The sequence below is a fragment of the Populus nigra genome, chromosome 8 (assembly GCF_951802175.1).
Source record: "Populus nigra chromosome 8, ddPopNigr1.1, whole genome shotgun sequence".
Taxonomy (NCBI): domain Eukaryota; kingdom Viridiplantae; phylum Streptophyta; class Magnoliopsida; order Malpighiales; family Salicaceae; genus Populus; species Populus nigra.
In genome coordinates, this window is record NC_084859.1 from 19,429,936 (window position 1) to 19,454,042 (window position 24,107).

Below are 24,107 nucleotides of genomic sequence, written 5' to 3' on the forward strand. Positions count from 1 at the left end.
ATCAACAACATAGTAGGTCCACTGATGTATTTATTTTAGCTAGTAGAGATGTAAATGAATAAAAATTAAATATTTTGGTTTTTTTTCAATATTTATGGTTGCTTTTAATTTTTAATGGTTTTTACTTGTAACAAGAAGAGAAATAATTTGACAATTATTGTTTCTTATATAAATTTTTAAGATGAAAGGAATGAAGATGAAAAGGAGTTGGAAAGTCTTAATTGAACATCTACGAGATTAAGATAAGAATAATTTAAACTTGAAAATAAATTTTTTCAACTTAGAGAGACTGATGCAAGATTTGTTTTCTTTTAATATGCAACTTTATACTAATAAGATAATTCTCTATATGGTCGTTGGACCGAGTTAAAATTTTGCTTGAAGATTAGAAGTCCTATTTCTAATTAAAAAATTTAATAATAAAAAAAGGGGAAGGGATTTTGATAATACCCAGAAATTATTGTTCAAAATTAGCTATATTTTCTTAATTGACTTAAGAGTTTAGAACTATTAAAATGGTTTTTTAGCTTTTTTATTTATTTATAGGTTTTCTAGTTTGTTTAGGTTAATTTTTTGGTTTATTTAAAGAGTTGTAAGTTTTTTATAAAGAAATTCACCCAGACGAAAAATATGAAATAACAAAATTTTGAATTAGAATTTCTATATGATTTTTTTAGCATAATTTTATATTCATGTATTTATTATTTTTATTATGTTATTTTAATCAGTGTTATTTACTTATTAGATCACTTAAGTTTAACATATTCAATTTTATAAATAAGTGAAGAGCAAACTCAGCCAAAATCACATTTCAAATTAATATGGTAGCACAAGTTAGGTTATGACTAAAAATCTATAGATCCAATTCTCAAAAAGAAAGAAAAGCCCACGAATAAAAAACTAGCCATCCTTTTTCATTAAAGCGGGAAATCACATCAATTTGGCGGTTAATCCTCACTCGACCCATTTCCAAACAGCCACCTCCAATAAAAAGAAGATGCAAAATCATGCTTCACAGGAAAAAGAAACCAAAAATCAAAGAAACCCAGAAACAATGAGGTTTCGAAGAGGAGATGTAGTGTGGGCAAGAGTGATATACCCGCAAACATGGTACCCAGGTCTGGTTTCAACAAGCGACACTCTTGGCATCTCCGTTTCTTTCTTTAACATCATCAAACCTCGTTACGTTGTGGAATCCGAGGTACGTTCTTTCAAAGAAAACTTTGGGTCATTAGTTAAGACAATAAAATGTAGTATTGGTCAGGTACTTCTTGATCATGTGTTGAAATTGATTGCGCGACGTGCCGTTTCGAGCTTGAAATGCCCCTGTCAGTATCCATTACTCGAATCTGAGAATGAAAGAAGACAGATCAGAAGTGAAGATGTGGGTTTCTTGTTTTGCGCGAATTCGGTGGTGGGTTTGGTTCGCGGACTGGGGGTTTGTCCATTCGTGGAAGATTCAGATTTTGTGTGTGCGGTCAGTTTGGTTTCTCAGGTTCAAATGTTTCGTCGATTTATGGTGACCCGTCAGAAGTTGTTATTGAATGAAGAGGCAATTAAGAAAAAGCATAATGAGGATGATTGTGTTTGTTTATCAGCTTCAGGTGTGTGATTAATAGCTTTTCTAATTGTTATATAGACTCAGTTTGTGATTTGTTTAAATTGATTGGACTAGTGGACTCTGAGTTCATAATTTGCACTTTTGTAATGGAGTTTTTAACATGAAAAGACTTGAATTGTTATTTGTTTGTCAATCATTGAAGAGAATTTTAGCAGTATGGTATGCTTGTGAGACTTGCAATAGTTTGTGAGTATGGTCTGTCTGATGTTTTCTTTGTCATACACAACAGAATTCAGATATAATGACAGTGGCCTGTTTGATATTGGTTGATGAGCTAAGTGCTTGAAACAAGGGTTGTGTGATTTGGTATGTGTAAGTAAAGATTATTATCAAATGAGGAGGTAATTAGAGGCACTTTAAGATTTTTGGAAAAAGTAACTTGTTTGTCTGTCTGATTAGCTAATGCCTGCTTGCTGTTGTATAGATATCAGGTTATTTCTTCGTGTGCAGTCCTTTTAAATTTCATTTTATATTCTTGTTCTGAGTTGATTCTACGTTACATCTTTAGGTAATGCAACGCAATCAGTGACACAAAAATCAGTCACTTCAGAACTTGAAGTTGAAAGCTTTTGTGAGGATCAACGTAGTGAAGTGTTGGCTCAAACTAAGCAAACCAAGCCACAACCACTCACTGAGATGCCGGTAAACTTGCATTGCCTTGCTTCAAATGCATTCTTTATGAGGAGAGAATGCTTGAATACTGTGAAGCAGAGTTGCTTAAGATTTGGAAATTTGTCATACCAAAGCACTTCTAATCTTGAATTGAGAAAATTCTTTTGTAGAAGTATTGGCGTTCAATTTTCTTATCCAGAGTGCATCAGGAGCCAGCCAAGTTTTGAGGTTGATGGAAAAGCTGGTAGGGGAAATTTTGGCCCCCCTGCACCTTACATTGCAAACCCTATCAACTTCACTGGGGTAAAAAGACAGAATTATCAGTCTGCTGGTTCTGGTTTTTCTTTCAAGTTGCGGAAGTCTACACCTCGCTTCCCAATTTGTAAAGCTGATGCTTATCATCAGAAAAGAAAATCAGAGCACAGAGTTCATATATCTGATAATTTAATCCCTGGCCCAGCTTTCTTGGATTCTATTTGCAACACTCAACCACTTTTGTCTTCTACAGGAGGGGATGCTCATTTACAAAGTAGAACCAGATTTGAGACAGGAGCAGAGATCCAAGACCGCCATTCCATGCACTTGGTCCAGAACATGCCTCACGTCTACCTTGCAAAAGATGCATCTTACTGTAGCAATATTCTGGAGCTCAGCATGTTTCAGGAGAGCAAAGATAATGTTGATGCCCTTAATGATAATGGGACTTGCTTGCCTGATGCTGAAATGCAGGAACCAGGAGGAATCACCAGTATCCTGAAAGATTGTGAGGCCTTAAAACCTGTTGAGTATGATGCTGTTGAGAAGATAGCTGAAGGAATTCTGAGTGAGGATAAGATGGATGATTGTAAACTAGTTCTGAAACTTTCTACCACCGAGCCAGTGATTAATTGTCTTGTGGAAACTTCTGATCTATCATTCAAGCCTCAGGTGGCTCAACAATCAGTGCTCAATGCCTTTGCCAATTCCAAAACTTATTCAGACAATGACAAGACTATGAATGCAAATGCAGCAACCAGCAATTGCTTGCCATATGAACCGAATACTGATCAAATCCAGATGAAGCCTACCAACAGTGATGATGCCATATCTTTTGGAACCCGCAGAAGAATGAGCATTACGCAATCTTTTGGAGATAGTTTAATGAATAACAAGGAGTGCTATCTACCATGTACTTTTGATCCATTAGTCAAGCCACTACTGACCGAACGATTGGCCATTGGCAACTTTTCCAGTTCCATAATTTATTCTGAAAATGACAAGATTGGCAATGCAAGAGCAGCAACCAGCAATTGCTTTCCATGCAAACTGAATATTGATCAATCCCAGTTAGAGCATGGCGTTAATGATGATGCAACATCTGTCGAAACCAGCTTAGGAGCGAGCATGATTTCACCTTTTGAAGGCAGTTCTATTGATGATAAGGGCCACTGTCGACCTGGCACTTCTGACCTGTCATTCAAACCTCAAATGGCTCAACAATCAGCGGTTGGTGCGTTCGACAATATTAAAACTCGTTCTGGAAATGAAAAGATTGGAAATTGTTTGTCATCTGAACTGAACACTCACAAAGTCTTGATTCAGCCTTGCAACAGTGATAATGCCACATCTGTTGAGACCAGCAGAAGAGTGAGCATGATTTCATCTTCTGAAGGCAGTTCTATGAAAAATGAGCGCAATATACCAGGTACTTCTGATCAACCATTCAAGTCAAAAGTATCTCAACAACCTGCTGAGAGCACATTCACCTATTCTAATTCTCTGCACATGAAGTTTCCCAAAGATTTTAATCTTCCTTCTAAAATGGATTTGATAAGAAAATTTAGTAGATTTGGTAGAGTGGATCCTTTGAAAACCAAAGTCTTTCAACTTATGGGCTCTGCCCAGGTGGTGTTCTTTGAGGAGCTTGATGCGGTCGCTGCGTATCAGTATGCAAAGAGGAAGAACAATTTATATGGAGTAGCAACGGTTCTGTATTGGCTTGACCGATCAGGGCAAAAGAGAAGAGGACCAAACTTTCTTTCTCCATCGTCATCCTCAAATCTAAAATCATCTCTTAAAAAATCCGGTCGGCGTGGAAAAGAAGATAATAAACGCACCCGGAAGGTGAGATTTACAATAGAAACTTAGGTCGGATCTCTGTACATACAAACAATTGCTTTTGTTCTTTTTGCCGTTGGCAGTTTTGCTTGTAGCTCGCGTAAGATGTTTTCTTCATGTCAATACAATACGATAAATGCTACGAAGGTTGTGTTGCATGTCCTGCTTCATTGCCAAGAAATGCTAATGCACTGAAGAAATCACCCTTTGCTGTACTTGTTAAGATTGGTCTGCTATTTTTTTTGGTTGTGCTAGATAGCGCCTCTGATATTATGGTTCCCATTGATATCACTTGTAAATTGATTTAAATTTTTCGTACACTTTTTTTTACTGGTAAAGAAGTCATAAATACACAGGCTATTCCCAGCACATGCTAGAAATCCAGGGCTGTAGGATCAAATTAATAGAAAGACTGACTACAAGTATAGAATGAGTGCTCTACACGGTTTTCACCCCATTGCTAAGACAGAAGAAAACTTTACTAGGTTAAGGTTTAGATTATTCACAGGTACAGAAACATTGGATCTTCTGTCAACTGACAGTCTGGCGTTCGTACAGCATTGGTAAAGTCCAGAATATTACAGTTAATCCGCAAGTATAAACACACTGCTACGGAAGCTTCACTGATGGTCCTGCACAAAATTAGAGGTCCTTGCACTATTAAAAAGGGACCTGAGCAGCCTGTCCTATACCTAGCTCCGTATGATAATAAAAAAAAAAGTGAGAGAGAGAGAGAGAGGACGCCCATTTAACCATAATGCTGCGCAAAACATTTCTCCAAACAGCATAGTTTTAGCAACCCCTGGGACTGCAGTACATTACAAGAAGGGAAGTATGAGATGATGTCTCAAAGATGCTATAAAGATTAAAAAAGGTAAAGAGCACAAGCATCACAGCAATTCCGAACAAAATCATAGCTACAATCACTTTCCATTACAGGATATGAGAAAGGATGGAAATAGTTACTTCCAAGTTTCACATTAACAAAAAGGTGCAGGCATGTATAAATACAACCAGCCAGACAAGAAATAAAAAACTCAGAAATCGTACCAAATTGAAACATACAAAATCCAAGTTTCAATCATTTTCTATTACAGATGCTTGCTCTTTTGATGTCTAAGCATACCAACCAAACAAGCAAGGATCGATCATATGAGTTTGGAACTCGAGAAGGATAACTTCTGTTATTCAAGATAATTGGACAACTCATTGCATATAATAGCTAGAGATGCATTTAGCAACTCCAGAAGTTCAGGATTTCAGGATTAAGTGGAAGACACCAGCACCCCTCCAAAACAAAAGAGGGAGAGAGAGGACAGTACCCTAAGGTTATTAGAGTTTTACATGAAAGCGCAGGATTCGCACATTTTATATGACTAGAATACTGTGAAAAGAACATTAACATCGCTACATTTGGTTTGAGAAAAAACAGAGGTGTCTTGTACAACATGCATAAGCATCATGATTTCGTTACCAAGCTGTGGTGCACGAACAGATTTCCCGATTAACTGTGGAAGACTTGACTTCACTCAAATATTTACATGCATTTGAATGATTTGAATCGACTATGATCCAACAGACTTGATACAATGTACATTTCATCTAATAATTAGTCATTCCTTGGCGACAGACAGTTTTAATGCTTTTCTCACCACACAAAACCACTTAATTAACTTTCCAAGCCGGCAAGCTCCACATAGAGCTAAAAAGGTTAAGAGTGTATGTCAGCCATAAACAACAGTCATTATCATTGAAAGGTTAAGAATCTAATTACTATTATTGGAATTAAAAAGACAGGTGAAACAGTCAGAGACAATGCAATCGATCATCAAACAGAAAGAATTAAACTGGCTTCTACAACTTTGTAACAGAATTCTTCAAGATCTGCTGCGTATTTCATCATGTCAACTGTCCACTTAAGGAACATGTTTCTGTTTCGGATCACCTTGACGATGATCAGTGCGTTGCTTCCAATAAATATAACCTTTGGGTATTAAAAAAAGAGAGTATTCAAGATTGTAAGCTGCCCTTATGTAGAAAAATTATCAAATTGACACTTTATATATTGAACATCACTAAAGTATGCGTTTAGCTAAGTTCACACATTTAGTCATTTAATATCCTTTAAACACTCTTTATTTTTATTTTCCCTCAAATTATCAAACGAGCTTCTAATTTTTGCATGCATGAAATAAATACAATTTACATGTAAGTTGGACCCAGATAAATACACACAATCATGTTCTTAGTATGATGGAAGTGAGCAAACCATGCACAATTATGAGCATCTGAAACAACTAGCTACAATTAAAAAAAAACATGGTAAGGACTTCAAACCTTTTCAGCCCTGACCACGCTTGCAGCCACCATAAGTCCACAAGCATGCGCACATTAACCTTCAAGCAAAGTAGCCCCGGCATCTTGGTGCTCCACATAAACATTTCCTCCTTCCACGTGGTGTGCTGCCACCATCAGCTTCAGCCTCACCCACACAAGATTTCCCATAATCGTAAGTCAACTCTGTCATAGGGGGGATGTGTCTCATTGCAAAAAAGCCAATATGTATAAAAGATTCACTGTTGTGTTCGTACATAATTGGCTGCCAGAAAACATTTGGATAACAACCGTGATTCATGAATCGAGCTACATTTCCAACATTCCTTGAACTTATGACTAAGGGAGATGGGACCTTGGGTTCCTCAATAGCTTCAATAGAACTGTCCTCCTCTACTAACCCAGGTTCATAATTCCATCTGAAAGATTCATACAAACGGGAGGTATCAAACACATAATCGTCACCATCACCTTCTTCTCCAGGCTGGCTAACTTTTTCTATCACTTCACCAGCATATTCACAGATAAAAGTACCAGCACGAATAGGATCCCATGACCGCAGGCCCCAACCTCTGTCCTTTGTTTTGAACACTTCCAAACGAACTTTTAAGCCAGTCTGAGACACCCGGTTTTTGCAATTAGGAAAGCATGGACATGTGGGACCACATTCATGTATCATTGGAGCCCGGCAGACTAGAACCCCATTGGCAGTGTAGGGGAAGTTACCTTCATTTTTCCTAATGCAGGAGCAGTTCAAATTGCCTGGTTGGCATGCATTTGGACAGTTGCACCCATAAGCAGGTTGTGTTAATTTAAATGATTTAGAATACTTGACAGTGGAGACATATGTGAAGTAAGCAGGCCCCTTCTCCTCATCAACATCATTTAGAAGTGAAACAGCCGTGCTTTCAGCCCCAGAAGTGAGGTCTGGAAGAATTAGTCCAGCCCTTGAGGAAAGCCCCTCCTTCCACTTTTCAATTGATTTCCAAACACCAAAAGCATCTGGCTGCCCAGGAATTCTAACCAACTTATACTTGAATATATTGCAACCAGATTTCGCCTTCTCCACCCAAGACTCCTGGACCCTATACAGGCCATCATATACATAGACCTTTGATGCTTGATTAACAGAGTCTCTCATACCCCGAATGACTCTCACTTCATTTCCCCGGCGCAAACTCCTCTCTAATGCAAGGTTGCCCCTCTCAAGCTTCTGATCAGTTGCTCCTTTATCCTTGTTGGCAGCCCCTCCTTGTCCACTATATATTAAAACATCCTTATCCTCTGCATCGTCTTCATAATAACCCGACGAAACGATACTTACAGCCAGTGGTTCTTCCTCTAGATCATTCCTCAGAGACATGTAGTCAATCCCAGCCATGGATGGAGCATGCAATCCCAGCAAGCACATTTCTATTCGGAAAAAGAAAATATCCCCAATCTCAACTCCAGGAACTGCTCCAATTCTCTTCCTCATATTTGTTCGCACCTGTTTGGTCATCAAAATATTCCCTGCTTTCAGATCCGCCCGCCTAATAATCCCAACAGGCGATTCCTTAGCATCTTCTAATTGACTAAGCCTTCTCCTAAGTGCATCAAATCTCATACGTATACTATGAACCACTTCCCCATTACCATCATCCCTTTCAGACAAACTAATTCCCACAACAAAATTATTCTCATCAACAGACAACGTAAAATCCAAATCCTGGCTCTTCCTCGCTCTTTTCTGCAAAGAAGACTTGGTTTTCCGCTTAGCTGAGCCCCTGCTACCATCAAAGGACCCAGCTTCTCCATTAAAAGCATCCCCATTAGACTCTGTTCCTCGAAACGAGCGAAGGGGAGCTGCAGGAGTGGCGTGTGTATGTTGGTTAAGGTCAGGTGTTGCTTGTGTAGCCTGTGGTGCACTAAAAGGATAAAATGGTGCAAATCCAGAAGAGTGAGGCCCAAAAGGAGATGTAGATACAAATGGAGGTGCTTCAGAGCTTGAAGGAAACACTGGTGCTAAAGTACGCAGCGGTTTCACATCCAAAACTCTTGTTTTATCAATTATAGGTGTTGAATTGTTACCTGACCCACCTCCTTCCATTACTGTTTAAACGACAAACGAAGAACACCCAGAAAACATCAACAAACTTAAATAAACCCGACTAATCTAAAAACAAAAAAAGAAACAAAATTCACTGCATGCTTTTTCTCTCTTCCTGCAGCAAGAAAGTGGAAAATTAAAGTCCGCATGTTGTTAAAATAAGCAGAAACTGAAGATCTATGAAGTTGCTTGGACCCAGATTTTTAAGCTAACCTATAAATCAAAGCAAGAGAAGAAAATGATTAGAGAATTTACCTCTCGAGAATTTGTTGATCGCTTACTTAGGGCTTGTGGCGAGAGAGGGAAGCGTTTGTGTCTGAAGGGAAAAGATGCTGTTAGCATGTGCTTTGTCAGATGTTGTAATAAAGTAAGGAGTAAACTATATTAAGTTGCTCTTAGTAAGTGTGTGCTTTGTCAGATGCTGTAATAAAGTAAGGAGTGAGCTATATTAAGTTGCTCTTAGTTTCTTGACTCTAAAGTTTACAAATTGTTCAATTCTGCCCCTGTTGATTTGAAACTCTCAATATTACTCTGAGTTCCTCAAAAGCTCCAATGTGCATGTATGATGAAAAACAATAATTAACTAGAATGGTGGTCACATGTTAGGCAAAACAAATTTCGACCATAAAAAGATATTAAAAAAAAAATGAGAATCAAAGTTATTCACTTAACTAAATTTAATTAATTTAATTAATTTAATAATATGATTAAAAAAACAATGACAATAAATAAACCAAACTAAAAAAAATGAAATTAATCAACTAAAAAACTGAATATTTTTTAATTTTATGAAAATATATTCATCTAGTATTCTTAAAAGTTTTACATGATTTTATTTGATAATGAATCAAAAATTAAATGAGAATATGACAAACTCATAAAAAGCAAAAAAAATAAAATTGAAACTCAATTCCTAAAAAAAATTAATGCTGAATGATGAGATTGAAAAAAAACAACACGAGTTAGCTTGCCAAATTTATAACCCGATCATGAGATAAAGATAACTCCACGTGAAGCAAATTAAATAAAACTACGAAGCACAATTCTTAAACCAAACCAAATTGAAAGGGGAAACTAAAAAAGCAAATTTAATTTTTTAAAAAAAAAAAAGAAACAAAAAAAACATGGGTTAACCCACTAACTCGTGACTCAAAACATTAAGTTCGTGACTCAAAACATGAGATTAGGATAATCCTATATGAAGAAAAGTGAAGAAAATAATGAAAATCAATTTCCAACTAACCCAATGTCAAAGGACAAAATTTTTTAAAAAATTAATTTAAAAAATATAAAAAAACCAAAGTCAACTCAAGCTAATTTTCAAAACCAGTAATTTGGGTCATGAAACTGAGACTAATCATGTAAAAGGTAAACCTAAAAAAAATCACAAAGTCAAACTCTCAATCAACTAATGTTGAGGGATGCAGTTGAAAAAAAGATATCTATCCAAAAATGATAAAAAAAAAATATCAATAAAAAAATGAGGACTAAATTTGATATAAAAAATGAAATGAAATGAAATATTTAGGGATGAGATTGAGAAAAAAAAATCAAATAAGAAAATGATCTAAAAAAATAACAACTAATAGAATAAGGATCAAATTTAATATATAAAAATTAAATGAAACCAAAGGAGAGGGACAAGATTGAAAGAAAAAAAAAAAGATAAAACATAAAAATGATTAAAAAACAAAACAAATAGCAACAAAAATAATGAGGATCAAATTTGATACAAAAATAAAATAACAGGACACCTTTAAATTTTGGCAGGCCGGCGTGAATCCTGAGGACAATAGAAAAGAAAAAGGGAGGAGAAGAAAAAAAATCGTTATAGCCCTACCACCACGCTCCCATCAACACACGTTAGACTATAGAAAGAGGATGATGTGGAAGCCATCATTTGGCCATAGGAGAAGTCGTACGTGCCGCTGGAATGCGGTAAGCTTCCACCTAGCACACGCTTTAACCAATTTATCTTGCTTGTTTACCCTACTCCTTGTATTTATTTTAGTTTAAATTACAGTCTTTTAACACTTATTTGTTCTAAATTAGCCAATTTTTGTTTTATTATGCAAAACCAAGATTTTATGGAGCACTAAAAATTTTTCTTGATATTACAGGATCTCCATATTAAGACAACTAAAATAATCTACCAAGTTAAATCTTAAATAAATCAATGTAAAGAGATCAAATTAAAAAAAGAAGAAGTTAAGAGACTAAAATTAAAAAAGATACATGAACTTCTCTCTAACTGTAAATCAGTCCTAGATGTTATACAAAAAAAGAAATAAACATTTCTTTAAGCTTTAAATTTGGTGTGTGAAACTTTAATTATTTTAAATAAAAAAAAATTAAATTTATTTTATTAAACCAAGAATTAATCAAGCAATTAAATTTTTCGTCTGCATCTTGAGATCCTCAAATGCACATATAAAAAAACAAATCACTAATACAATACAATAGCAAATCAAAGAAAAAACAATGCTTACCCTTGCAATTCACGGTGACCGACACCCTTAGTTTTTTTATAACAAGTTGATTACTATTATTGGAATGCTACATTCAAGTAAAATATAAAAATAGTAATTCCAATTTTTTATTTAAAATAGTTTTCACAGCACCAAAGGTCTCATTTGTTATTCAAAAGTGAATTTCAAAAAAAAAAAACTAAAAAAAAACTAGATTATATTCTAACATTTAATTGTCTTACAGAAAATGAGTTGCCAATCAATTTTTGGTATGTGGTTGTGTTATGAAAAAATAGAGTAGAAAATAATATTAATTTTCTTAAAATAGTTGGGTTTTAAAGTTATTAATTTTTTTGAACAAATCACAATAACCTTCTTGAAATAACAATATTATTAAATTACATAAATCATCTAAAATCTAAACGTTGTCATGACTCATTTTGTATCTCTAATTTTTATATAAAAAATATAATTTTAGTACAATTTAGTTAATTCCCATCATTTCCATGTTTTTTCATAATTTTTATTCTTGTGTAACAAAATAAAAAATATAAAAATATAAACTTAAGGAGTGAAATGAGAGGGAGAAAAAAAAAAAACCAAGGCGACCTAAATCGAAATAATATAGAGAAAAATCGGATTAATCTGGATTGCAAAAATAAATAAAGAATCATGTTAAGATGGACAAATTAAAATCTCAATAATACGAAATAAACAATGATTTTTCTTTAGGGTTTAAAATAAGACAAGAAACTAGGGCTGAAATTGACAAGGGAAAAGGGGATTAAAGTCGAATGTGGGAGAAGTAATTTAAGATGGAGAGTAGAAAGAACTTCAGAAATTTAAAAGGAGAATTTAAAAAACAAAAAAGCAACGGCCTTTCTTTAGCAAGAAGAAGGCCACCGTTCTGAGTAAAAGGGGGGAAAAGGGAGAACTTTTCTTTGACTTTTTGATTCTGAAAGAGAGCACATCAGAACAGAGAATTGAGAGAAACACTGTGAGGAGCCTAACAATGACAGACCCAACTTGGGTTTCCTCCAACTTAGCTATTGATGTGGGTGAAGGTTGTGATGTCGTTAATTGATTGAGTAACGATGAATAGATCAATTAGTATATTAAGAACAAAAGGATGAGGATGAGGAGGGACGAAGAGAGAAGAAGACGAAGAAGAAGACGAAGAAGGTAGGTGGCAATACTAGCTGTCGGCATAAAAGAAAGATAAAACGCAGCGTTTCCTAGCTCTTCATTAATCAAAACTCTGTGTTTTAAGTCCATAGAACCCAACGGTCTGATCATTTGAATCTTTCTGCCCTAACTCCCCCTCCTTCTCCATCTCACTGAAATTAATCTGTAACAATGCCTCCCCGGTATCAACACCCTTGTCCTCAAGGGTAAAATCCGATAAAGGTCCTCCAAAAACTCCCATGTAACCTCTGAAGAAGACGACCCTTTCCACAATACCAGCACTTAAATAGCTGCTTTGAGAATACATTGTGAAGGATCTCAGTTATAAAAGTAAAACACAAAACATGATTTGTGATTTTATATTATTTGAGAATATATGTATATTAATTGATCTCCTTTATTTACTGAATTCTGTTTGTATGTTGGAAAATAATTTTTTTTTTAAAAAATAAATTCTAAAAAAGTAAATTATTTTCTGATATTTGATAATATAATAGAAAATAAGTTGGAAAACACTTTCAAATGTTTGGTTATGTCATGAAAAATAAGTTGGAAACTAACTAATTAATGTTTTATTTTTTTCAAATTTATTAAAATAATAAGAAACAAATCTTACAAATTAAAAAGTTGAATGAGAATGAAATTGAAGAAAAAATATAATTTCATAAATTATCTCAAATAAAATAAATAATAATCAAAATAATAGAGATCAAATCTAAAAAATAAAAAAAATTGAAAGATGAAGAAAATAAAATAATAATAATTAACATTTTATAAATTATTTCAAATGAAATAAGTAACAATCAAAAGAATTAGGACAAAATTTGATAGATAAAAAATTTAAATTAAAAAATATAAGGGAAAAACAAATAACAATTATAAAAATGAGGACCAGGGTTAATATAAAAATTAAATTCTAAGGGATGAAATTAAAAAACAAATATTCAAAACAAAATATATATTGCAATCAAAAGTTTAAAGATTAAATTTAATATAATCAATAAATAATATGACATTTTTAATTTTTTCACAACTTCTAAAAAGTATTTTCCGCTCAAAATAAAAGGAAAACACTTTCCTGTAAACCAAGTCAAATTTTTCTTTGACTATAAAGTGTTTTTTATTGATCGGAAAGTATTTTTCGTTGATAAAAAAATATTTTTTTATTAATCAATTTTTCTAATAATAAATAAATACAAAAAAATTTAAAAAATAATTTTTCAAAAACCAATTCTAGAAAAGAAACGCACCCTCCTGCAATTACGGGAATGCCTAGTTGGTAGAGATGAGATCCTGCAATTGCGGGAATGCCTGGATGGTAGAGATGAGATGGATGATTCCTCTCTCAATAATATTGTTTCTTGTCTATTTTATTAAGGATCTTGGTTGTTGTCTTCTTGTTTTAAACTTGCACGATAACAAATTAAGAGAGGGACATTTTTATCATCGTATTTTAGTCAACAAAGACGAATCTCCCAAACACTGTCTAATTATTAAATTAATGTTTTCCGATCACCAAATCAATAATCAATTTCGTCATCTTTCAATCACAAGAACCGAACCACTCTTATAATCAATAGGAAAAAAATTGAAATCCTTTTTCCTATCTATAAATAAATGTGTGGAAATGAGCTGCTTCCATAGTCCCATTGAGTTTCCCATCTTCTATTGCAACACTTCTTCTCCTATTTCCATTTAACATGTTCAATCAAAAGCCCCCAATGGCGGAAGATCTCCAAGAATTGGTTCTCAACCTTCCCAGAGAGAAAAACCTTGATGGCACGAATTCTCTCTATCTGTTCAAAGGGGCTTGGGTTTCAGCTTATGTGTTAAGAGCTGTGGATTCCTTTCAACGCCACTTCATTGCTCAAGACACCGATATAATAGTAGCTAGCATGCCGAAATCAGGCACTACTTGGCTGAAAGCCCTGACCTTTTCGGTTGCAAAACGCCACATCTATGACCCCAAAGAAAGTCCTTTACTCACCACTCCACCTCATGAACTGGTACCTTTTACCGATACTGGCCTTTACATGGAAGACCCGCTCCCAAATCTTGAACAACTTCCTTCTCCAAGAATCTTCGGTTGTCACTCCCATTTTGCAAATTTGCCAGAATCAATTAGAAATTCCAAGTGTAAAGTTGTGTACATATGCAGAAATCCATTGGACCAAGTTGTCTCTTACTTTCAGTTTGCACACCAGTTCAAACAAGATGGCAAACCTTTATTATCACTAGATGAATGTTATGAGAACATTTGTCGTGGAGTCCATATTCTGGGCCCTTTTTGGGATAATGTGCTGGGGTATTGGAATGCAAGCTTAGAGAGACCAGACAAGGTGTTGTTCTTAAAATATGAAGACTTGAAGGAGGATATAATCTCTAACTTGAAGAAAATCGCTGGGTTCTTGGGAATTCCTTTCACCGACGAAGAAGAAAAGGAAGGGGTTATTGAAGAAATATCAAGGCTGTGCAGCTTCGACAATCTCAGGAATTTGGAGGTGAACAAAAATGGTGTTCGTCCTTCTGGGGCTCCAAACAGCTCCTTCTTCAGGAAAGGAGAGGTGGGTGATTGGGCAAATTATCTGAGTCCTTCCATGGCTGAGAATTACCTGAAGATTGTGGAAGAGAAGTTGAGTGGATCTGGTTTAACCTTCAAAACATCTCAATAAAGTGCACCGTTCTCCTTAATTCCCTTGTGTTTTTGTGAGTGTCGAGATCTATTATTGTTCAGTGAACCCTCCTTGCTGCTTTCTTATCTAAAAATTAAGATCTTGGATCTGAAAACTTCATGGAATCTGACATGGATGCTAATTAAACCTTCATTGTTTTGCTTAATTTTTATTCCAGTGTCAGTTTTTACAAGGTTTTTTTCTAATAATAACAAAAAAGGCTTTGTTTATATGATCACTCCCGACCATAAGTTTCCAGTAGGAAGATGATAAAAGATTGGTCTTTTGCTGTATCTCTTTTGTTCTTGAACTAGGGAAAATCTTGAAGGTTATTTTGGTGCTTGTGTCTTTTTAACAGAGCAGGTAAAAGAAAAGGCGGGAGATAAAAGTTGCTTCACCAGAAACCGAGGCCAGGCCTCACTTATTGGCGGGTCCCTCGAACGACCCTTAATCCAATAATGGAAGGGTACATGTTCCAATAAACCACCATTCTGGTGTCCTAAAAACAGTCTTCTAGTCCCTGTAATTTTATAAGAAGCTGTTTCAGTACTTTTTTTTAATGCATTTATAATTAAGTCCTGAGATTATAAGTTCCTTTTATCCTTATCGTAATTTGTTTTTCAGTTTAATCTTTGTACCTGGAAATGTCATAAAATAATTCATAGGCATGAAATCAATATTTGTTTAAAGTAATTGTTTTGATGTGTTGATGTTAAAAATAAATTTAAAAAAATATAATTTAAACAAAAAATACTTTAAAAAAACAATCATTAAATACAAAAATTAACTGAGATTAACATGAAGACAGATTTATCTCCGTTCATTCAATTGGAATCATGCTTGTTAAATCTTGACATCAAATTTAGATTGTTAAGTGGAATTTTAATGAAATTAAATATTAAATCTGTAAATAAATACAAACAAAAAAGGAATTATTAAATAAATAACGTATAAAAAAAAGAGATACTTAGAGGGGGGAAGAAAATTTAAATTTTTAACGTTCTCTTTATCTCCCCTGTGGTATGGATGCAAAACGAGAGATAGCCTCCGAGAAATAACGAAAGATTACGTAAAAAATGAATCGTCGGTCATTTAATGTTACTGGAGATATTTAATTAATAGCGTGCAAAGAAAGAGATACTTCGACTCGGAAAGAAAATCTTAATTCTTAGCATTATCTTTGTCCCTCCTTCATACTAACAAAGATTAGGTTCTTCTATGTGCATGCCTGTCATCCCTGTGGTGCCTAACCTGCCCCTGAGCTTGCAGGATATCTAGTGAGCCGTGAAGAATAATCATGATGCGCGCAAGCTGACCCGGACACCCCACGTAAATAAAAAAAAAAAAAGATTAGGTTCTTCTCATACGAAATGACTGCCTTTCATTTCGTGTTATTTGAGACAATTAACAACGGCAGGAGACATAATTTTTAATGAACTTGAGTTAATTTTGTCAATTTATTTTTTTAAAAATAAATTAAAAATAATATTATTTTAAAATAATTTTAAAAAAAACAAACAGGTTTTGATGGGATTTTTCTCAAGCTGATCGGGTTGAGAATTAACCTAAATTTTTAACCGGATCATACCGAGTTAGTTCGAATCACGGGTCAGGTTATGGACTCGAGTCAGTTTTTAAAATAGTGATAAGAGGATGGCTTTGTAGTTAAAGAATTTTGTTCTCTTTTCTGACTAAGATGGTATTTGAAATTATGTTTCAAACAACTATTCATGAAAAATTAAAATTTTTTGTTTAAAATTAATTATTTTTTATATTTTTAAATCGTTTTGATATACTAATATCAAAAATAATTTTTTATAAATAAAAAAATATTATTTTAATTTATTCTCAAATAAAAAAATATTTTAAAAATTAATTTTTACCACACTTTCAAATACCAATAAAAAAAAATCCACTTATTGTATGTCTTCACGACTGTTTTCATTAGTCTATTTGTTATTGTTTTTCTTCAAGTTCAATAAAGTGTTTCTATTTGTTTTTATATTTTAAAAGTTTTTTTAAAAAAAATTGATTTTTTTTATATTTTTTATTTTAAATTAATATTTTTAAATTATTTTAATGATTGATATTAAAAATAATTTTTAAAAAATAAAATAAAATATTATTTTAATATATTTTTAAATAAAAAATATTTTAAAAAACAATCAAACTAAACTCCCAGACAATCGTACTACTGTTAACTGCTTTGCTTTTCTTCTTAAAATATTGATAATAAAAGTCATTTTCTGTTAGACTTGGAAAGTCACGTGTTATGAACAAATGATTACATCTGGTGGACTGTATGGCAGAAGAGTTACAGAAAATGACTTTTATTATCAATATTTTGTTCTTATCGGAATCATATTTATCAGGCGGGTTGATCAAGTTAAGAAATTGGATTTCGAATTATACGGTTTTAACTTGAATCAAGTTAAAAAAAATTAAAATTTTAATATTTTATATAAAAAATTTAAGAAGTAATTTATGTAAATATAAACTACATAGATTATAAATAATAAAATTTTAAAAAATATTTTAAAAAAATTATCTCACGTTAAAAAATATTATAATAATATGTTATCTATTAAAATATCTAAATCAAAAAGATTTTTTATATTATATTAAAAAAATAATTTTTTTCTTGTGAATATAGAATGTATATTAAAAGACTTTAAATCTCATAATGAAAAAGTAAAATATTTTTTTAATATTTATATAATGAATTTTTTTAAAAAAATAATAATATAAAAAAATTTACTAAAATTTCAATCTAACTTTATTGAATTAACTGAAACATGAGTCAACTAGGTTTTATCATGGTTGTACTTATCATTGAATGAAATGATTTTCCGACACAGCTTGTAATTTCATATCTACTTTCTGTTCCTGTTATATTTTTCCTCGTGCACTTGTGAAGTCTTGATTTCAATCTATCCACGTCATCACAATAGTCCTAGACAAAAAAAAAAAAAAGAGTCATGTATACAACGTGGTTAAATAAAATTGACAGAGAGAATACAAAAAAATAAATAAATAAACTAAGTGGTTGAGTCCAACTCCAACTCTGGTCTGAAAAATCGAATCTCGACATAATTTTTTATGCTTTTTTTGTTTTATTAGCTGTAAAAAAAACTTTTTGTAGACTTAATTTGTTTTATACGAGCAAACACCATTTTCCGTGCCAATAAATGTTTAATAACTTTGATTTCAATAATGCAGAAATGCACCGTGGAGCATATAATATAATGGCAATGTTGAGGGAGGTCACCCTCCAAAATCATGTGACGAGGACCCTCTCTGTAATTAACGTGTCTGCCAATTAACTAACTAAAACCATGAGCATTCATAAAAAATAAACGTATATTAACTAATATATTTAATGGCCCAATGTAGCGGGTAAATATTTTTTTTAATATTTAAAAAATATTATCATAAAAAAATTTTAAGCATACTTTATAATTATGTTAAATTCTAGAGTCTTATATCTGCAACCATACTAGATCAAACAACTTAAATCTGGTAGTTATTCTAAATCTAAGGTTTTTGAGTTTGCAGCTATATAATATAAGGGTGATTATTTTTAATATGGTTTAGTTTTTGTTAAAAAAAATAACTAAATTAAAAATATTTTTTTAAAAAAAAATCAAAACTAAACCGAACTAAAAATAAAAATATTTTTTTTCATTGTATAATGTTTTTTTTTCTCAGTCTCCTTTTCTAGAATGAAAATGTTGAAGTATTTTCAACATATATTTTACCGTCAACAAAAGTTTTAATTGTGTCATCCTTCCTTTTCTCAACAAGGAGCATTTTGCCTTTTAATGTAAAAATATTTTTTATTTTTATTATTATTTTCATTAGTGATAAATAGACATGAACTGCTGTACACTGATTCGGCTATATAAATGCATGGAGAGCTAGCTTTGTTGGCACTGGGCTCTTTTGAACCATCCCCTGCTCACCACACCATTTTTCCTTCGTTATCTTTATGGAGACGACCACAATCTCTTCAAACGGAGAAAGCGAGGTAAAAGATGAGATTCAAGGTTTGGTTGCAAGCTTACCTAGTGAGAAAAACTGGGATGGATCTCCCCTTTATTTCTATAATGGGGTCTGGTATCCATTTTTCGCCATTAGAGGGGCTCTTTCCTTTCAACAACATTTCATTGCACACGACACAGATATAATACTAGCGAGCATGCCAAAATCAGGCACAACCTGGTTAAAAGCTCTCACGTTCTCCGTGGTAAACCGCAACATTTACAGTCCCAAAGAGAGTCCCTTACTCACTACCCCACCTCATGAACTCGTTCGTTTCTTTGAGATAGACCTTTACTCAAAAAACCAGCTCCCAGATCTCAAACAACTTCCTTCCCCAAGGATTTGCAGTTGTCACTCCCATTATGAAACCTTGCCACAGTCCATTAGAGATTCTGGTTGCAAGATTGTTTACATGTGCAGGAATCCTTTGGATCAAGTTGTATCTTACTTTCATTTTTCTCGCAAGTTCAAACGAGAGAATGTCAAGCCTTTATCATCGATTGATGAAGGTTTCGACAACGTTTGTCTTGGTATCCAGAGTTACGGACCCTTTTGGGATACTGTGTTGGGGTATTGGAAGGCAAGCTTAGAGAGACCAGACAAGGTGTTGTTTTTAAAATATGAAGACTTGAAGGAGGATATAATCTCTAACTTGAAGAAAATCGCTGAGTTCTTGGGAATTCCTTTCACCGACAAAGAAGAAAAGGAAGGGGTTATTGAAGAAATATCAAGGCTGTGCAGCTTCGACAATCTCAGGAATTTGGAAGTGAACAAAAATAGTGTTCGTCCTTCTGGGCTTCCAAATAGTTCCTTCTTCAGGAAAGGAGAGGTGGGTGATTGGGAAAATTATATGAGTCCTTCCATGGCTGAGAATTACCTGAAGATCGTGGAAGAGAAGTTGGGTGGATCTGGTTTAACCTTAAGGACATCTCAATAAAGTGCAAATCTATGGGATGCGTTCTCCTTAATTCCCTTGTGTTTTTGTGAGCGTGGATATCTATTATTGTTCAGTGAACCCTCCTTGTTGCTTTCTTAACTAAAAATTAAGATCTTGGATCTCAAAACTTCATGGCATCTGACATGGATGCTAATTAAACCTTCATTGTTTTGTTTAATTTTTATTCCAATGTCACTTTTTATAAGGTTTTTTTTTTCTAATTAATAATAACAAAAAAGACTTTGTTTTTTTTTTTTTTATCACTCCCGACCACAAGTTTCCAGTAAGAAGATGATAAAAGATCACAGGTGCCAGCAATGTTTATGACATATCTAAGTCAAGCTCGGTCACCCCCGACTAGATAAAGATTCGGTCTAAAGTTTTCGCTTCATCAATTATCAAAATATTTCTTTTCATAATAATACGTTTTGAATTTGTGATTAAGTTGGTTAATTGATTGAGTAACGATGAATAGATCAATTAGTATATTAAGAACAAAAAGATGAGGAGGGACGAAGAGAGAAGAAGACGAAGACGAAGAAGGTGGCAATACTAGCTGTCGGCATAAAAGAAAGATAAAACGCAGCGTTTCCTAGCTCTTCATTAATCAAAACTCTGTGTTTTAAGTCCAATGCACCCAACGGTCTGATCATTTGAATCCTTCTGCCCTAACTCCCCCTCCTTCTCCATCTCACTGAAATTAATCTGTAACGATGCCTCCCCGGTATCAACACCCTTGTCCTCAAGGGTAAAATCCGATAAAGGTCCTCCAAAAACTCCCATGTAACCTCTGAAGAAGACGACCCTTTCCACAATACCAGCACTTAAATAGCTGCTTTGAGAATACATTGTGAAGGATCTCAGTTATAAAAGTAAAACACAAAACATGATTTGTGATTTTGTAGTATTTGAAGCACCATCATGGTTTAGGGTATATATATTTTCTAACAGGAGAGGCATGCTTCAATATGAGATCTTGTTTCAATGTGCTACACAAAACTAACCTTCTACTTTTTTTTTTATTTTTTTTATTAACATGAATGTTCGAATCAGCATATGTGTTCCTCAACTAATTTTATAGGTTATAAAATTAACGATCATGTAAATTTTCAATAGCTCTGAAAGAATTTGAACTTGTGATTATCGGAAAATAAACCCAAAACCAAAATCTGACTAATTAAACTAGGATTAACTAACCTTCTATTTGATTTATAAATTTACATAACTTGCAATTCAATTCAGAATTAGCTGGGATTGAATTAAAAAAAAAGAGAGAGTTGACTCGATGAGATTTTATTGTGATCTGGTAGGTGAACCTCTAATTAATTAATCCAATCAAGATTTTTAAAACAATAAGAGCATTGGATTCAATAACTTTGATCTCAGTAATGAATAAATGCACCGTGGAGCATATAATATAATAACGCAATGTCGAGGCAGGAAGCCGAGGGAATCTTGGGGCGGGTCGTTCCAATATCATGTGACGAAGACCCTCTCTATTAAAAAAATTTTATTTTAAAAATTAAAGCTTATATGTACAAAAGATAAAAAAAATATAAATAAATTAGAAAAGTCTCTTAAAAAATTAAATGCATAATAACAAAAATAAGCATTAATTAAAAGAGGTTATATAAACAACATAAAAGATAAAATGGGGTATTAATCTAGATATATAAAAAAACATATAAAATGAGCATTAGCCTTTTTAAAAAGAAATAAAAAAAAAAGAACAAGCAAAAAACAGGTGGTGCTAACCGACTATATGTGTGTGTGTATATTAATTAATTAAAATCCTAGTGTATTATGCAAAATATATGTGTGTTGAAGAGTGTTGAATATCTATCAATAAGAGCCTGGGATGTTAAATATTTGTGAGCTTAGTTTTCTAACAAAAAGAAAAAGAAAAAAAGGAATATTTAAGAATTGCAACACATTTTTTAGCATAGAGAAAAGTTATTATTATTAACAAAATTTTTAATTGTGACTTCCTTCCTTTTCTCAACAGGCTATAAAAGGTTTTTGCCTTTTAATGTAAAAAATACTTTATTATTATTATTATTATTTTAATGAGTGATAAATAGACATGTACTGTTACACTGATTCGGTATATAAATGCATGGAGAGCTAGCTTTCATGGCACTGGGCTCTTTTGCGCCATCCATTGCTCACCATACCATTTCCCCTTCGTTATCTTCATGGAGACGACCACAATCTCTTCAAACGGAGAAAGCGAGCTAAAAGATGAGATTCAAGGCTTGGTTGCAAGCTTTCCTAGTGAGAAAAACTGGGATGGAGCTCCCCTTTATTTCTATAAAGGGGTCTGGTATCCATTTTTCGCCATTAGAGGGGCTCTTTCCTTTCAACAACATTTCATTGCACACGACACAGATATAATACTGGCGAGCATGCCAAAATCAGGCACCACCTGGTTAAAAGCTCTCACGTTCTCTGTGGTAAACCGCAACATTTACAGTCCCAAAGAGAGTCCCTTACTCGCTACCCCACCTCACGAACTCGTTCGTTTCTTTGAGATGGACCTTTACTCAAAAAACCAGCTCCCAGATCTCAAACAACTTCCTTCCCCTAGGATTTTCAGCTCTCACTCCCATTACGGAACCTTGCCACAGTCCATTAGAGATTCTGGTTGCAAGATTGTTTACATATGCAGGAATCCTTTGGATCAAGTTGTATCTTATTTTCATTTTGCTCGCAAGTTTAAACGAGAGAATGTCAAGCCTTTATCATCGATTGATGAAGGTTTCGACAACGTTTGTCTTGGTATCCAGAGTTACGGACCCTTTTGGGATAGCGTGTTGGGGTACTGGAAAGCAAGTTTGGAAAGACCAGACAAGGTGCTGTTTTTGAAATATGAAGATTTGAAAGAGGATATAACTTTTAGCTTGAAGAAACTAGCAGAGTTCCTGGGATTGCCTTTCTCTGAGAAAGAAGAGAAAGAAGGGGTCATTGAAGAAATATCAAAGCTGTGCAGCTTTGACAATCTCAAGGATTTGGAAGTGAACAGAACTGGTTTCTTTGAAAGCGGTGGAGCTCCAAACAGTTCCTTCTTTAGGAAAGCAAAGGTGGGAGATTGGTGCAATGATCTAAGTCCTTCCATGGCAGAATGTATTTTGAAGATAGTGGAAGAAAAGTTGGCTGGCTCTGGCTTATCCTTCAAAGTATCTGAATAATCTCGCAAACTGCTTAGTGACCTCTCGCATCTTTTGCTGATTCTGCTCCTTGCTTCTTTGTCATTCATTATGTATTTCCCTTTTCTTTTTCTGCTCTGAAAATAACCCTTCTGGGGAAAATGGTGCGGTTAATTAGCTCACCTGTGGGGGATCGAATTGCTTTCTTTTTATAGCTTTCAATAAATTGGTTTTTGTTGGTCCTTGTTCAAGAAGGTGAGCGTCAAACTCTGCTCTGTCTTCTTGAACAAAGTTGTTTTTGATTTATTAAAAAAAGACGTACAGAATGCTGTACAAGAGGTCACAGAACATATCACAAGTACATCTATACCTCAAGTCATAGAGCATGTGAAATCACAATAACAAGAGTGATGGTGTGTGCTGGAAAAAAAAACGGTTGCTGACCTGGGATGAAACACTAGGATGATGTTTGATGGCATCACGTCGCACATTGAGAGAACGCATATAGTAAGATCTTGCAGCCTCCAGATCTCCATCATAATATTTGAGATCTCCAATTTTATTAAGTGAAACAGAATGCGTATGCGTGATCTACAGGGGAAGAAATTCAAAAAAATTATAGTTGGCATGGTAAAATCACGCATAGAATAAAAGGCAGCAATACTTGTAAAATTTTAACCTCCAGATCAGCTGCAGACAATTTTGATAGGAATTCTACACTCTCTTCGAAGTATGTAACCGCGGAGCCAGCACCCCCCACTGCTCGACTGCAATAGGCTAGTTTGGAAATGTGACTGCCGCGGTATTTTAAAAAATTTTAATTTTTTTTTATTAAATTTAATATAATTTATATGTTTTGTATCGTTTTGATGTGCTGATATCAAAAATAATTTTTTAAAAATAAA

General features: G+C 33.8%; 5 protein-coding genes across 9 annotated transcripts; 4 read left to right on the top strand and 1 right to left on the bottom strand.

Annotated features, from left to right (window-relative positions):
- Positions 1–842: 842 nt before the first annotated feature.
- LOC133701485 (uncharacterized) lies at positions 843–4,545 on the top strand. 4 transcript variants are annotated; one of them, XM_062125418.1, is made up of 3 exons: positions 843–1,604; positions 2,130–3,917; positions 4,118–4,256. In XM_062125418.1, the coding sequence occupies exons 1-3, from the start codon at positions 998–1,000 to the stop codon at positions 4,129–4,131; spliced, it is 2,409 nt and encodes an 802-aa protein (XP_061981402.1). In that variant the 5' UTR covers positions 843–997; the 3' UTR covers positions 4,132–4,256. The 4 variants fall into 4 exon arrangements, with proteins under 4 accessions (XP_061981402.1, XP_061981401.1, XP_061981400.1 ...); XM_062125417.1 differs by having other exon boundaries at positions 846–1,604; positions 2,130–2,477; positions 2,742–4,545; XM_062125419.1 differs by having other exon boundaries at positions 847–1,201; positions 1,315–1,604; positions 2,130–4,545.
- Positions 4,546–4,701: 156 nt separating this feature from the next.
- Positions 4,702–9,154, bottom strand: LOC133701486 (histone-lysine N-methyltransferase, H3 lysine-9 specific SUVH3-like). Of its 2 annotated transcripts, none has more exons than XM_062125421.1 (3): positions 9,009–9,154; positions 6,668–8,755; positions 4,702–5,138 (listed from the first exon to the last, which is right to left on the bottom strand). In XM_062125421.1, exon 2 carries the CDS (start codon positions 8,751–8,753, stop codon positions 6,729–6,731), a length of 2,025 nt encoding a protein of 674 aa, XP_061981405.1. In that variant the 5' UTR covers positions 8,754–8,755; positions 9,009–9,154; the 3' UTR covers positions 4,702–5,138; positions 6,668–6,728. The 2 variants fall into 2 exon arrangements, with proteins under 2 accessions (XP_061981405.1, XP_061981404.1); XM_062125420.1 differs by having other exon boundaries at positions 4,792–5,138; positions 6,668–8,868.
- Positions 9,155–14,010: 4,856 nt separating this feature from the next.
- LOC133701195 (cytosolic sulfotransferase 15-like) lies at positions 14,011–15,771 on the top strand. The gene is made up of 2 exons (XM_062125029.1): positions 14,011–15,112; positions 15,437–15,771. Exon 1 carries the CDS (start codon positions 14,107–14,109, stop codon positions 15,076–15,078), a length of 972 nt encoding a protein of 323 aa, XP_061981013.1. The 5' UTR covers positions 14,011–14,106; the 3' UTR covers positions 15,079–15,112; positions 15,437–15,771.
- A 3,219-nt stretch (positions 15,772–18,990) lies between these two features.
- On the top strand, positions 18,991–20,234 carry LOC133701274 (cytosolic sulfotransferase 15-like). The gene has a single exon (XM_062125137.1). It carries the CDS (start codon positions 19,067–19,069, stop codon positions 20,054–20,056), a length of 990 nt encoding a protein of 329 aa, XP_061981121.1. The 5' UTR covers positions 18,991–19,066; the 3' UTR covers positions 20,057–20,234.
- Positions 20,235–22,182: 1,948 nt separating this feature from the next.
- Positions 22,183–23,552, top strand: LOC133702273 (cytosolic sulfotransferase 15-like). Its single transcript, XM_062126584.1, has one exon. It carries the CDS (start codon positions 22,252–22,254, stop codon positions 23,242–23,244), a length of 993 nt encoding a protein of 330 aa, XP_061982568.1. The 5' UTR covers positions 22,183–22,251; the 3' UTR covers positions 23,245–23,552.
- The last annotated feature ends 555 nt before the right edge of the window (positions 23,553–24,107 follow it).